At 41.6% G+C, this 16,240-nt stretch overlaps 2 protein-coding genes across 4 annotated transcripts in view; both read right to left on the reverse strand.

The window, feature by feature from the left end:
• HACD4 (3-hydroxyacyl-CoA dehydratase 4) overlaps positions 1–15,645 on the reverse strand; it is a 186,710-nt gene extending 171,065 nt beyond the window's left edge. Inside the window, exon 1 of the mRNA XM_017806089.1 lies at positions 15,503–15,645. The gene's annotated coding sequence lies outside the window, so the exon portion shown is untranslated. The remainder of the gene's footprint in view (positions 1–15,502) is intronic.
• PIP5K1B (phosphatidylinositol-4-phosphate 5-kinase type 1 beta) overlaps positions 1–16,240 on the reverse strand; it is a 108,876-nt gene that overhangs the window by 44,649 nt on the left and 47,987 nt on the right. For all 3 annotated transcript variants that reach the window (XM_017806085.1, XM_017806086.1, XM_017806084.1), the window contains one exon: positions 14,443–14,573. In XM_017806085.1, coding sequence (XP_017661574.1) covers positions 14,443–14,573 — 131 coding nt within the window. The remainder of the gene's footprint in view (positions 1–14,442; positions 14,574–16,240) is intronic.

A 16,240-nucleotide genomic window follows, 5' to 3' on the forward strand; every position in this document is an offset into this window, starting at 1 on the left:
CACGTAAGCTCTTGCAAAAAGTTTGGAAGTCAATGTAATGAAACAGCTTTACACCAGCCTGGTCACTTGAATTGCCTTGCAAGTGATTCAGACTGATACTAAGGACGAAGACTAAGAACCATCACAGAGGGTAGAACTGTGCAGAGAGAGCAGTGGGAAGGAAGCAGGATTATGTATGTTTTTTGATGCTACCAAACAGTGATTGTTTCAGCCTTATGTATGAAATGGCATCCTCAGCATCAGACTTTTCTCTTTCTTGCTAATGCAGTCCAAATTGGGAAGCAACTCTGGTTTGCTGATCACAGTGTGGTTTTCTGCCTGTTATGTCATGTTTTTTACCCCACCTCAATCTAAACCAGCACGTGTGCTAGCTTACATTCTCAGTTGATTAAACAGGAACACAGAGTACACAGCCTTTGGGGGAATTACGGAAGATGGTATCTAGTTACATGCAAGATAGAGATTTGAACTAGAGTAAGCAAAGATTACTAGGGTGACCAGCCTGGAAGAGAGTCTTTCTTATAGGGAAAAAAAATAATAATACAATTGTAGCCTAACACAGAATCACAGAGAATCAATTAGGTTGGAAAAGACCTCTGAGATCATCGAGTCCAACCTATAAACAAACACCATCTTGTCAACTGGACCATGGCACTAAGTGCCACATCTGGTCTTTCCTTAAACATCACCAGGGATGATAACTTCACCACCTCTCTGGGAAGCCCATTCCAACATTTGATCACCTGTGAAGAAATTCTTCCTAATGTCCAACAAAACCTCCCCTGGCACAGCTTGAGACTGTCCTCTTTTCCTATCACTAGTTGTCTGGGAGGAGAGGACAACCCCCATGTGGCTACAGCCTCCTTTCAGGGAGTTGTAGAGAACGCAAAAGTCTCTCCTGATTCTCCTTTTCTCCAGACTAAAAAATCCCAGCTCCCTCAGTCACTTCTAATGGGACTTGTGCTCCAGACCCTTCACCAGCCTTGTTGCTCTTCTCTGGACCTGCTCCAGCACCTCAATGTCCTTCCTGAACAGAGGGGCCCAGAACTGGACACAGCCCTCAAAGTGTGGCCTCACCAGCGCTGAGTACAGGGCAAGAATAACTTCCCGGGTCCTGCTAGCCACATGGTTCCTGATACAGACCAGGATGCCATTGGCCTTCTTGGACACCTAGGCACACTGCTGGCTCATGTTCAGCAGCTGTTGACCAGCACCCCCAGGTCCTTTTCCACTGGGCCACTTCCCAGTCAGTCTGTCCCCAGCCTGTAGTGCTGCATAGGATTGTTGTGGCCTAAGTGTAGGACTCAGCACTTGGTTTTGTTGAACCTCATGCCACTGATCTTGGCTCATTGATCCAGCCTGTCCAGATCCCTCCACAGAGCTTTCCTACCCTCCAGTAGATTGGCACTCATCCCAACTTGGTGTCATCTGCAAATGTGCTAATGGTAGACTCGATCCCCTTGTTCACCACCACTCTGTGGGCCCAGCCACCCATCCAGTTCTTAACCAAGCAGAGAGTGCCCCTGTCCAAGCCATGGGCTGCCAGCTTTTTCAGGAGTATGGTATGGGAGACAGTGTCAAAGGCTTTGCTGAAGTCCAGGTAGACCACATCCACAGCCTTCCCCTCATCCCCCAGGCAAGTCACCTGATCATAAAAGGAGATCACGTTGGTCATGCAGGACCAGCCTTTCCTAAACCTGTGCTGGCTGGGTCTGATGCCTTGGTTGTTCTGTATGTGCCATGTGATGGCACTCAAGATGATCTGTTCCAAAACCTTGCTGAACACCAAGGGCAGGCTGACAGGCCTGTAGTTTCCCAGATCCTTCTTCTGGCCCTTCTTGTGGATGGGTGTCACATAGGCCAACCTCCAGTAATCTGGGACATCCCTGGTTAGCCAGGACTGAAGACAGACGATAGAGAGTGACTTGTTGAGCTCTTCCACCAGTTCCCTCAGTACCTCAGTACCCTTCTATTCCATCCAGTCCCATAGACTTGTGAGCATCTAAGTGGCTCAGCAGGTCACTAATTACTTTCTCATGGTTTGCAGGGGGTCTGTTCTGCTCCCTGTCCCTGTCTACCACCTCAGGGGGCTGGTTGCCCTGAGGATAATAGGTCTGTGTGCTGGTTTAAAGGAATTCATTTCCCCTGCTGGTTCACAACTCAAAAGAGAGACCACAAGTCAGAATAACAATTTAATAAAACAACACAAGTATGATTATACAGACAAACAACCGGCTTCAATCCACAAAAACCCAAATGTACAACGCAGCACCCTGGGACATGAACAAAACGGTGTTTCTCGGGCCCCCCCTGAGTCCAAAGTAAAGGGAGAGCGGAAAAACCTGCTGGTGGGAGAGCTGTTGCAGTCTGGTCAAAATGGTGATTGCAGTCCAGTCGAGGGTGGTGGTCTCAGTGTGGCCGAGAGCGGTGAGCTGCAGTCCTCCTCTGGATCCCACCAGTGGTAAAAAGGTTCCAAAACTCCAAGTTTATATATTCTCCAGTTCAGGTAGGAATGCTCAGTCCTTCCCTCAGAGCAGGGAATTCCATAAAAGGGTGTGAGGACAGGAACACCTACAGGCCTCTACTGCTAACAATTTTCTGGGAAATGGCATGGAAGGCTATAGAATACACAGTTTTGGGTTACACCCATACCATGATGAACTGGTGTCATAACTAGGACAGTCTGTCATAACTAGGACATAACTAGGACAGTCTGTCTGTTGAAGACTGAGGTAAAGAATGCATTAAGTACCTCAGCATTTTTCTCGTCTTTGATGACTATATTCCCTGCTGCCACATCCAATAAAGAATGGAGGTTTCCCTTGCCCCTCCTTTTGCTATTGATGTATTTATAAAATCATTTTTTATTATCATTTGCAGAAGTGGCCAGATTAAGCTTTTGCCTGTCTAGTTTTCTTTCTGCATTACCTAACAACATCCTTAAACACATCCTGAGTTGCCTGTCTCTTATTCCAAAGATCCTACACCTTCTTTTTTTACCCTGAGTTCTTGTGAAAGCTTTCTGCTCAGCCAGGCCAGTCTTCTTGCCCACCAGCTCGTTTTTCAGCACATAGGGACAGCCTGCTCCTGCACCTTCTTTCTTAAAAAATGTTCAGCCTTCCTGGGTCCCTTTGTTTTTAAGGGCTGCCTCCAAAGGGGCTTTCTGAACCAGCATCCTGAACAGGCCAAAGTCTGCTCTCCAGAAGCCCAAGGTTAATGTTTTGTTGACCTCCTTTTTTACTTTACGGAGTATTGAAAACTCTATCATGTCACATTTTGCTCTGCCCAAAATGGCTCCAACCACCACATCTCTCACCGGCCCTTCTCTGTTTGTAAACAGAAGGTCTAGTGGGGCACCACCCCTGGCAGGCTCGCTCACCAGCTGTGTTATCTTCCACACACTCCAGGAACCTCCTAGACAGCCTCTGCTCTGTTGAGTTGCCAGCAGACATGTGGCAGGTTAAAGTCTCCCACGGGAATAAGAGCTGATGATCATGAAACATCAGCCAGACACTTATAGAATAATTCATCCACTCCTTCATCCTGGTTGGGTGGTCTATAATGGACTCCCACCAGGATGTCTGCCCTGTTAGCCTTCCCCCTGTTTCTTACCCACAGGCATTCAACCTTATTGTCACTATCCTTGAGCTCTACACAGTCAAAAGACTCCCTAACATACAGAGCCATCCCACTCCCTCTCCTTCCTCACCTGTCCCTTCTGAAGAGCTTGAAGCCATCCATTGCAGCACTCTAGTCATGTGAGTCATCCCACCACATTTCCATGATGGTGACTACGTCACAGCTTTCCTGCTGCACGATGACTTCTAGCTCCTCCTGTTTGTCGCCCATTCTCCTTAACTCTTTTCCTTGTCTTATATTTACCACCTTACTGTATTTTTAGGCTGCAGTCTTGAGATGAATACTACATTTAAGATAAAGAAAATGAAGCAAAATGCTGCTAGAGAAAAAAAACGCCCAAACCTGCCTGTGGATTAATTTATGATGGAAACTAAGAGAAGGTTTTTAAGCAGAAAAGTCCTACACCATGACTTCAACACAAATAACACCACCTTTAAAACAAAGTTTGGTCAGTCTCCAAGTGATTTGATAAATAGATAAATACAAAATCCAAGACTTGACACAGTAGCTGAAATCAGCTTTTCCAGCACTTCTTTACTCATTTACTCTAATTAAATTATTCAGAAATGCAGCCTGTACCTTTGCACTTGGCAATAAGAATATCCAAAGTATACTAAACAGAAAGAAAAAAAAGCTACGAATTCACACAGATATGAAAAGTGATAAACTCTAAGAAACATTCCTGAAAAAAAGACTAAATATCATGATGGAATTTAAGAGCTTTCATCCTGTACAATTAATACTTGTCATATGAACTTGTCACCTTTCATTAATAAGAATTTGATGGCAGGAGCCTACGCAACCCACCTAGCTGCCCTTGCACACATAATGCTACAACCCCACAAAACCCAACTGCTGTAAAGTGACAGCAGATGAACAAGCTTTCTCAGGCTCTAGAAATGTATAGACTTTAAACTCTTGAACAGGAGACAAAAGGAGGGGAAAAAAAACCCAGATTTCTGCCTGGAATTCACATATAAAAAGATAGTTGTGGATGATCAATGATACATTCAAGGACATTACAATACTGCCGCTTTTTGGAGTGTTAAACCATACAGTTAACAGCTAGTGAAGGCTGCCTAGGCCTCATGATTTCCTCTGATCACTTTATAGTGCACTCTATTACAACTCCATGGTATTAAAATCAAATCCACATGTGTTTTATTGTTCCATTATAGAGCCAAAAAAATGGAAATCAGTAGGGTACTAGGCTAAAGATTGTAATTTTTCTTTACAGTTAAGATTGACTAATGCTTTTTCTTACAAGGTCTTTCAGCTGCTCAGAACACTGCCAGACTTGTCTGACATTAAGTTTTATATAAGTGGTTGCAATTCACTGAATTTTTGTGCAACATGTGTATGCCACAGGGGATCCTCAACTACACTGGGACCCTGGGAGCATACTTGTAAACATATTTAATTGTTGTAAGATGCAGACAAGAACAGAACAGAGTGTTCTCTACTGAAGCATCACATAATTGTTAGGGAATCCTAATCACCTAAACTAAATTGAAAGGTCCTACCTTTCAGTACTAAATACTTTATAAATCTGTTTCCTGCAGCCATAACCCAAAAGCTTCTCCTGTGAAAGCATGTCAACATGTCCTTACTATACCAGAACATACTGTCACTGGAACTTCACCAAGTCTGAATTCAATGAAGTTGAAATGAAGATAGAAGGTTTGCTGTGATAATGGCAAGGGTCCAATTTGTTTCATAATTGCAGATTTAATTTAATTGCAGATTTACTCCATTGCATATAGAGTAAAATGAACAATGCTGGGTCTGCAGGTGGACAGTAAGGCATAGCAAGTGAAGATTTATTGCAAAACAGAGCAATTTTTTTGCAACAGCTTCTATATAGACGGCAATTCAATTTATTTAGGGCACATAAGCCTACTTTATTACAGATATAACAGTCAATTTCACTGCGTAGACAAGTTTCCTTATTCTTTGTAAAATCATCTTCAAATACCTTTTATTTAAGATCTGCAGAGTACTTTATCATACCCCTGTTTCTGTTAAACATATTAATTTGTTTCAGCATCATTGCCTACTAGAATAGTGTGCATGATCCTAACAGTAAGTTCTTCTGTAATGTATGAAGTAAGCTTGACACAAATGTAAGATTTCTTGGTTAGTCCTCTGGAAAAAAAGTTTTTTAATGTTGTCTTGCCGCTACTTTAACAGAAAAAGCACTCTCACTTCCAGTAATTTCCTACAGTAAGAGAAAACCTTTAAATTCCTTATGCATTTGAAGTTCATATGGCAAGCATGAATTGAGTATGACCTTGCTCTTACCTGAAAAGGACAGATTCCACTGTACAGAACACTTGATGGAAGTACATCCCTACCCTATTTAGAAATTATTCACATCCAACTCTATTAGCTCTTGAAAGAATGTATTACATGGTTTCTACCCACATTTTCTTGGTGCATTTTACAGTTTCACTTTGGTAGGATTAAAGTATATGTGCAAAGCCCTAAGTATAACAATTTTTACTCAGTCTAGGGTTTTTTGGGGATGATTAAGTCTTTGAAGTTGAACAAGAAAAATACCCATGATCTGTTGATAAATCTGCAAAATGGTGCTTTGGACACAATAGAAATGTACTCTATAAAAAAAAAAGAAAAAGGAGGTATAAACTTCCTCTCACGTCTACCAGAAAAACAAAGAAAAGGAAAAATAAAGACATGTAACATGAGCTCTAATTCTCACAATCTTGAGAAATTCAAGTCTCTGTATGAGCTATTACAAACCATGCAGGCTTTGGAAAGATTAGGAAGCAATTGTAACTTATGATGTATTTTAATAATCTTAGCTGTAAGACCACACAAAAGAAAAAGACTAATAAAGAGAGATTAAGCTTAAAATGCAAGTTTGCTTTAATACTTAATTTGTAATTTATTTGTTTTTTAAATCAAGCACACCTAGAAATGACAGTATGTGTATCATCTTAACCTGTCTCTTCGTAAATGTTGAGAGTGGATTTAAAGCATAGGTGGTGTAATATCAAACTAAAAAGGGACTAAAACTAATTACATTTTAAATGGCTAACCTATGGTTTGTAAAAGTTTGCTAAACGAGACACTCAGATACATTTCTTGGCAGCTTTTCTTTGTTGTGGCCTCACCCTGGTAGGACGTACTCAGGAGATATCCCACCTATCTGAAGGGGCAGAGAAAGCCATCTGCATGTCTTGATAGCAAACCTTCATCACAGAGCAATGTTAATAGGCTCTGATAGAGCTGTTAACAAAAGAATTAGTCATGCTGTACTTGTCAGCCCATGTATACCTTTCCTGTGTGTATTGCAAAAAGAGTGAAGAAGAGGAACAGTTCAGTTCTTTCAGTGAAAGTAAACCTTTTTTTAGATCTTAAAATCAAAATAAAATGTCTAAAATTAAATGCTCCTAACATTAAAAACTAAGAGTATCTAATCTCAGTTTCACTGTTCCTGGAAGCAGCTGCTCTTTTATAATTCAAAATGTGTTTCAATTCTGCAACTGTATCAAATACATACATACTGACAGGTCAGGTAGTGCTTTGGTGTATTCATTTCCTATACATAATTTCAGGAAAGCAATCTTTTCCCACAGGCCGGAAGTAGGTATTACAGCTACCTGTACAAATAGGTGTGTGGGGGTTTTCTTCATACTGTGGGATAAAGTCCAGTGATACAGTCCTTGTTTCTCACTGTATGTTTTCCTATACTTACAGTTACCATATGCTATCCTAAGCAGTGCCCTGCAAGGCAGCTTTGAAACAGAGCTGTGAATAGTAGATACCTACAAAACAAGTCAAGCCAATCACATAAAAGTTGAATACAGAAGCATTTACTTATAATGTTGAAGATATGACTCTTTCACAACCAACTGGAAATGCCTGTAAAATGTAGGATTTTAGAGTATTTTAAAGGTAGTTTAAGTATGTCTACATAACCACTCAACTATCAGGGTTATGAGAGGTTTATCAATAATTTCACAGTAACTCAAGTAGCTGAGTCCAATTGTATTAGACTTGCCCATAACAAGAATGTTTCTGCTTTTGTTGCCATGGTATCCCCATTTCTAATATTTGTTTTGCAAACAGAAATTACATCCTCTTCTCTGTGCTATCACTTGACTCACAAACCATGAAAAGCATGTCAGAACTTGGGTCATTCTGTGCATCTCTGAAACCAAATTAACAAAGAAGAGCAGCAGCATTTTATCAAAATATTCAGGCCAATTTCTTATCTGTCTTTGCCCGACTGGAAACATATATCATGGTGTAAGTTACACAACAACTACTGGTTTGTGTGAACATTTTAATACTAATCATAGTGAGCATGCAGAGCATTCTATACTATAAAGACACTAATTAGCCCATCAGTTAACCTACAATACAGGTTTGGTACAAAGATATTTCCAAGGATAAGTGTGAGTTTTCCTTATTTTTCTCAGTCAGTGTTCAAAAACATACAAGAAAGCCATATACTTTGGTTTTAGATGTAGGGTCAAAACCAGACTAGTGGTCAAATATGTCAAAGGTTTTACTTTCCTAGTATTTTTGACTATTTATTTGGGCTGTCATTCAAATGCTATCATAATACAATATTAAGCTTTTGACACTAAAGAGCATCACTCTGTGATTAGCATAACAAGAAAGGAATTTGTAAATGAACCAGGATAAAGACTGTAGCTGTAGGGAGCATACAGGTCAACAGCATCTAGCACAATTAGAAACCATAGCAACTGTTCTAAATATGCAGGGTCCAGACCCTGAAAATATAGCATATTAGCAAGGGAAACCACACAAGACTGATTAACAACTTACTGCAAAAAGGTCAAACTCACAGATGTGCTTATAAACATCTCCATCTAAGAAAAGAAGCAGCGTCAATCTAAGGAAAGAAAAAATGCAGACTGAAACATATTGCCTTACTCTAAATGCTCTGCATTTCTGAAGTCGCACACAACTAACTAGCCAAAATTAGCTGACATAAAGGAGCAGCTTCTGTTTGGCTTGTCAAGCATCACTATAGAAAACGGACCAGCTGACTGGAAGCTGGTGAACGACTTCCAAGAAGGGAAAGAAGGAGGACCAGAGAAGCTAGGGGCCTTTCAGTCTCACTTCAGTGCCTGGTAAAGTTAGGGAGAAGATTATTCTGGGAAGTATTGAAAAACACTTCAAAAACAACACAGCCATTGGCCACAGTCAGTATATGGCCTCATGACAGGAATATGGTGCCTATCCAACCTGATTTCCTTTTATGACAAGGTAACTCACCTAGCTGATCAAGGGAAGTCAGTTGATGGAATCTTTTTGGATTTCAGTAAAGCTTTCAATACCGTCTCTGACAGGATCCTGCTGGACAAACTGTCCAGCACGCAGCTGGATGAACACATCATGTAGTGAGTGAGCAATTGGCTCATGGGTCGAGCACAGAGGGTAACAGTGAATGGGGTGACATCAGACTGGTGACCTGTCACTAGTGAGGTTCCACAGGGCTCCATCTTAGGCCCTGTGCTCTTCAACAATCTTCATAAATACTTGGACGCAGGACTGAAAGGGATACTAAGCAAGTTTGCAGACAAAAGGAAACTGGGAGGAGTTGTTGACTCCCTTGAAGGCAGGGAGGCCCTGAAGAGAGACCTTGACAAATCAGAGGAGTGGGCAATCACCACCCATATGAAGTTCAACAAGGGAAAGTGCTGAATTCTGCACCTTGGATGGGGCAAGCCTGGATGCTCATACAGACTGGGGAACAAGATGCTGGAAAACAGTGCCATAGAAAGAGACCTGGAGGTCCTGGTTGATGGCAAGTTGAATATGAGTCAGCAGTGCCCTGGCAGCCAGGAGGGCCAACCGTGTCCGGGGGGGCATCAGGCAAAGCATCACCAGCCGGTCGAGGGAGGGGATTGTTCGGCTCTGCTCTGCACTGGGGCGGCATCACCTGGAATATTGTGTGCAGTTTTGGGCACCACAGTATAGGAAAGATATTAGTATTAGAGAGTATAGGTATTAGAGAGTGCCCAAAGGAGGGCAATGAAGATGGTGAAGGGCTTTAAGAGGAAGCCGTATGAGGAGCAGCTGAGGTCACTTGGTGTGTTCAGCCTGGAGGAGACTGAGGGGAGACCTCATTGCAGTCACATATTCCTCATGAGGGGAAGAGAAGGGGCAGACATTGATCTCTTCTGTGTGGTGACCAGTGACAGGACCTGAGGTAATGGCCTGCAGTTGTGTCAGGAGAGGTTTACATTGGACATTACAAAAAGGTTCTTCATCCAGAGGGTAGTTGGGCACTGGAACAGGCTCCCCAGGAAAGTGGTCACAGCACCAAGCCTGCCAGAGTTTAAGAAGTGTTTGGATGATACTCTCAGGCACGTGGTGTGACTCTTAGGAGTGGTCCTGTGCAGGGCCAGGAGTTGGACTCGATGATCCTTGTGGGTCCCTTCCAATTCAGCATATTCTGTGATTCTGCTGGAAGAGCTTAACAAGCTGTCTACACTGCCACCTTACAGGCAGCTGCACAGTCCCATGGCCTGAGCTAGGCTTTTAGATGAACAATAGGCCTTTCTAACCATGGCCATGTTATCAGGAGCCACTGCCACAGCTGAGTCAAACAGCTGAAATATATTGCTGAAGCCACACTGCAGAAATAACTGAGTTGGAGGCAAAATGTGCCACCAGGAACAGGCTTGAACCAAGAAGCCAGAGGCACAAATGTGTTCCACACAGCTGAGTCACCGGACAGAGCGTAGACAGCCCATAGAGAATGCACAACCTTCCCACTGAACACTCCAGTCACTGCTGCAGCAGTCCCAACACCATGTAAGCACCTCCATTGCTGGATTTCCGAAGCAGAGTTGAAAAGCCAGAAAACAGGTTACTTGGAGTGGTTTCTCCTATGGTTTTGCCTTATTCACGGAGCAGGGCAGAGACTTCAGATGCTATATTCAGAATCAACCAGGTCAGTGCAGGGTTTTGTTTCTCGGTCCTAGGAGCACATTTGCATAGTACCATTTAAATTCTATCTGGACAGTGGTTATCAATGAAATCCATTATAGCGGTAATACCTGTAATACCTCAGTTTGCAAAAGCAATATGTTATATAAATTCCTGGGAACTCGAAGAGAAGGGGGTGAAAGGAATGCCACAATGTAAAGCACAAAGCAAGGGCACTTTTCCACTCTACGCACCACTACAGTATGCAAATGCAAGCAAGCACCTTTGCAATTCAAACCCACTCACTGTACAGAGACATCTCTACTTCACTCAAAGTCACTTCCATTGACCTTAATGAATCTGGGCTAAACTCTGACCAATATAGCACAGTTACACAGTAACTGTGGACCAGGAACAACTTTCAATCCATGGAGTTACTCCTGATTTACATCAGTAGCTCCCACAATATGCAGAACAGTTACATTTAAATCTGACCCGACTACTTTTTTCCCCTCACATTTTTCTCCCTCCTTCATGAATTCTGAACACCAGTGGAAGTGTTTTGCTCTGGCTACTGAAGCAGAGGTATGGGTGGTGCCCAGGGTTATTTTGGGGTCTGAGAGGTATGCAGACACTATCTTCTGCAACTGATAAAATTCATAAACATTGCTGACTATTTTCCCCTAACAGTAAAAGGGTAGAGATAACACTATTTTGCTTGCTGGTGCACAGGCTGCTGTTTCATTGCATTTTTACTAGCTTAGGTCTGTTTTATCACTGCCACCATAACAGTGCTCCTGTTGTTGTCAAAGAAGCAGGTGTACCTATGACTCTGTAAAACAGTTGTTTTCTCACCTCAGTGCCAGACACAAAAGAGGCAGGGAAAACATGGGAGGAGGATGGAGGAGGAGTTACTGTGAATTTGCCACAATCAAGGGGAAGTTCAGCTAATAGCCTGCTTGGAGTTGCAGATGAATTATTTGTACCCAAAGCAAGTGGAAAAATATTGTTCCTTGCTTGGTAACCACCTGTTTTCAGCACCACACATGCTGCACTGTTAGGTTCTCCTTAAGCTGCAAACCTCTGTGAAAAGTTTACCCAACCTCAGCTTGCTCGGGCATGCTTCCAGGTAAAGGTTAACCCCTTTGGCCTGCTAGTGTAACTAATTTCAACTAATTACTTTCAACCCATAACAATCCAAAGAGGACAAAACCAAAACTCATTAAAGTAATGGCTTTTAACAATATGGCCATCACATGTAGGTCCTGTGCTAGGAAAAAATAAAGAGCACCTGAGATGCACTTTGGGAGTGCAGCCCTAATTGTAAACATGCAATCTTAGCTTTTTACCTAGGCTAATGAAGCTAGGTATGGATATGAGTCATGATAAATCCATGTAATGCCATTATGAAACACTCAACATCCCAATACTCTCAACCAGCAAGAAAGAACCCTGTATTATTATGTGCAATCCTAAATTATTACAATTTATGCACAGTAATACTACTTTTGGTTGAAAGTATTTTAGATAAATAAAAGTGCATGTTACAATGAGACATAACAAGGATTTGAAATTTGACATTTCTGTGCATCAGCACAAGAAATCAAATGTCATGATTTGAAGAGATTGCTATGGATAGTCATATATTTCACAGAGAATGTCGTCAACAAGTGCTCTTTATAGAGAGGCTCTTTGTCACAGTCAAGATGACTCACTATGTTATATACTACTGCTTAGCACATAGCTATGCAAAAAAAAAAAAAAATATTCAACCCAAACTAAAAAGCCAAAACTATGTTGCTCTCACCATTACTTTCGTTTGTCTAGTTTTCCTCATACGATTTATTTATTTATAGGAAACTCTCCAGAAAGATATTCCTGAAGCTTTTCTAATCTATTTTACATTAGTGCAATCATCTTACTCCTCTGTCATTGTTTTCATTTTAAGCCAGAAGGTATGGCTCCCAGCTCTGCCTTAAAACCAACACAAAACAGGGAAATCTCATTTCTGTATGTACATGCATGTTAAGTCTCATAGGAAAGAAGACATATGCAATGCTATGGCATACAAACCATTTTATTTTACTTGTTCCTTTATAACTATGTTTAAAAAGGTAGAGAATAGATTTTTTTCTCAAACTGTGCTATGTAATAAAACAGTTTTCGTATATAGGTTTCATTTAATTTCCACGAACAAAGGTAATAATCACAGCAAACTACAGAAGCCTCCATCAGTGTCACAGGCAGACATTTTCCTCACCAATAAAAACCTTGTTACATGATATGCAAATTTCTCACCAGTAATTTGGATTATTTTAAACAAAATCTTGTGATTACAGTGTATGAAAATATATGCATATGGTTAACTTCTCTATATTTACCTAATCTACAAAAGAAAGGCTACAAAATTGTCCACAAACCTTATTATTAACAGCAGAACAAGATGTTAACAACTACTCAACTACTAGGAACTAAAATATGTAATGTAAAAGCTTAATTTCACATAAAAAATAAATTTTCTTTTCTTGAAGGATATCTCAGTTCAAAGAAAAACAGGAGTCAAATGAAATCAAATTTGGGGAAAGATCAAAATTTAAAGTGCCTGCAATTATTCTGTATGTTGTTAATTTAACTTTCTTTAGTGACACCAGAAATTATTAAGGATCATAAATTATTAGAAGTAGCATTCAAACCTCACCTGAACCAGACTTTAAAAACTCATAGAAATTTTTGCCAAATTCAGGGAAGATTGCGTACGTAGCATGTCCTTACTGAAAGGAAGGTACTCAGCACTTCTAAGAACCCAGACCACACTGAACAGAGCAAGTCATCTTGGTTTTAAAATACATTAAATACATTTTTCCAAAATCTTCTTTGTCCTTTCCCAGCATATGTAATTTGCAAAGTTACGTGGCACTGTACTTCAGCTTCTCAACTCCAAAACTCAGTATGACTTTGATTTCTCTCATTGGCGTGATTCTATTGCTACAATTTCCATACCATCACCTTGACAGTGAAACAAGCTGAGATGGCAAAGCAGTAAAGGTGCGCAACCTGTAATCAGTTTGTAAGAGCTAAGCGTTGTCACAGACTAAAGTCCTGAAGAGAATTTTATAGTGTAGTAGTATAAACACCAGAGGGGCCTCTGGTGGTCTAGTGGTTAGGGTGCAGGACTCTCACCGCTGCGACCCGGGTTCGATTCCTGGCCCCCCGGGCAGATGGAGCTCGTTAGCCCTGTGAGGCAATCCATCTAAGAGAAGGTCACTCTAAACAAACCTACGTCCTGAGACCCTCACTGCCACTGTCCAAGCTTGCTCGGCCCCGGCAGATGAACCTTAGGATTAAAGGGTGGGCTCAGTTCAGCGCACGCTGTGTCTCACCTAAAAAAATCCACTGCGCAGGCTCGAAGGGTCAATGACCTTTCCCAAATCTTCGCTCGCGAAGACTGGCCATTTATAAACTATTATATTATACTTAAAATACAGGACTTGAATTTTCATAAATTTTGAAACCCCCTCAACAAAATGTCAAGTACTACTCTCAGTTTTTAGAAACTAAACTGAAACTAGACAAATGTGAATACTGGATTCACATATCACTTCATATTGTAATTAACAGCTCCTTTAATTGAAAATGTCACAATTACTCTCCCTCTCCATAAGTGATAAGTCTCAAACCTTCATTTGAAGTGTGACCTTTCCAATTTTCTTCCTACCTTCATTTTTAACGACAACGTGAAAACAGAAGTTCTATACATTAAACTTTCTCTAACATAATTTTGTTAGAACTGGAAAACAATCCTCATTCAAATATCCAGTTAAGAATTTAATTATGAAATTCTATTGAAGATAAATTGAAAAGGCTTGTTCTTACCTTGGTAGGAAGACACTTTCCACTACATAGAAGTCTTGCATAAGAACATCTCTGTCTGGTTTTGATGTAAGGTTTCCTACCGTGTATCCTATTCCCAGCTGGATAGCGCCTTTAATAGCTGAGGATGCAGTCTGTGCAGAAAACAAGAATTCAAGCATGAGTTTGATAAAACCAGATTTCTGTTCTTTATCAGTAATATGATATGTTAAACTCTTTAATTATTTTCATAATAACAACATCATGTCATCTTTACCTCTTAGAGCTCACTGAGATGACTGATTTTCAATTAAAAGATTTAAAAGAATCACTATACTATAGTAAAATCTACAAAAATCTATTTTCTGGTTGTACAAACTGAAACTTTTCAAATTGCCTCATTAATTTCCACATTGGGTTCTAACTCAGCATAGAATCATGGAATACCAGGTTGGAAGGGACCTCAAGAATCATCTGGTTCAACCTTTCTTGGCAAAAGCAGTCTAGACAAGATGGCCCAGCACCCTGTCAAGCCAAATCTCAAAAATGCTCATGCTGGGGAATTCATCACTTCTGAGGAGATAATTCTATTGGCTGACTGTTCTCACTGTGAAACATTTCCTCTTGTGTTCAACTGGAATGTCCCCATGTCATGGTTTGAGATAGCCCCAAAATCTAAATTCCCTAGTCTTAGCCGTCTGTCACATCTCAATCTGATGTGAGATGGGTTTTTTCCAGACAAAACACACCAGACTCCTAATGGGGGAAAGGGAATATATTACAATGACTGTACAAATAAATATTATAATACATTATACACATGATCACAACTATCTCTACCATGACATAAGTATTTACAATGGATCAGATCTCTTCTCCCCTCCAAATAAAAGTCCAGCAGGGAAGAGGGACAGATCCCTTCTAGTCTCTGAGCAGCAGGACCTTCTACAGCAACAGTCATCTGTCCTCTTCTGTTTTCCATGCAGCAGTTGGAACTGGATTTTTGTAGCTGGATCCCTTTTCAATACACACAAGGGGGTCTCCAAGCCCCTCGACTCTCCTTCGGTCCAAGCGAAGGCCTCACCTGTGGACTGCCAGCAGGGACAAGACTCGCTTCACCACAGGTATATCACGAAATGCAGGGGCATCTTCGTGAAAGTCCCTTCCTCAGGGGTTCACCCCTGAGTCAGAACATCTTGGGCAGCATTCAGTTGCAAGCCTTTGCCTCAAGAGTTCTACCAGAGCTCCTGTGCTGTGTCTCAGGTCAGGCTTGTCAGCAGCAGCGGGGGGGGCCAAGGTTAACTCCCCCCGCATTCCTCTCCGTCCCTGTCCAGCTTCAGGATGCTTTTGAGCTTCTCAGCTCCTCTCTCTCCAGTGCTGCATGTCTAAAACTCTTCTCCTTAATAGGAGTCCATCTCCCTCTTTTTCTCAGAGGGGTCTCAAAGGAGTTTGGGGGGTCTGGTTCAGTTCTTACCCCCAAAAACTCTGTAGCTCTGCTGCTGACTCTCCTTCCAGGAGTTCTCTCCTGCTTGGCTGTAATGCTTCTGCTGCTTCGTCTTATCTCTTCTGGCTCTGTGCTACCGTTTCTCTGGTCAGTGCAGTTCTGCTGCTGCCGCTCACAGTGAAGAAACATCTCCAGGTTCAGTTACAGACACTTAGTCCAGCTTAACACTGTTCCAAGTCTCTGCAGCCCCCCCAGCCGGGGGCTGGGATGCCAAAGCCCCCCAGGGGCTCTGCCCTTTACTCCTCATGGCCTCAGAACATGGCTACCTTCCTCTACAACCAAACTACTACTCTTCTCTTCCATTTGCTTGTGGTATAT

This window comes from Lepidothrix coronata, unplaced genomic scaffold, assembly GCF_001604755.1.
Source record: "Lepidothrix coronata isolate B3197 unplaced genomic scaffold, Lepidothrix_coronata-1.0 Scaffold14, whole genome shotgun sequence".
Classification (NCBI taxonomy): domain Eukaryota; kingdom Metazoa; phylum Chordata; class Aves; order Passeriformes; family Pipridae; genus Lepidothrix; species Lepidothrix coronata.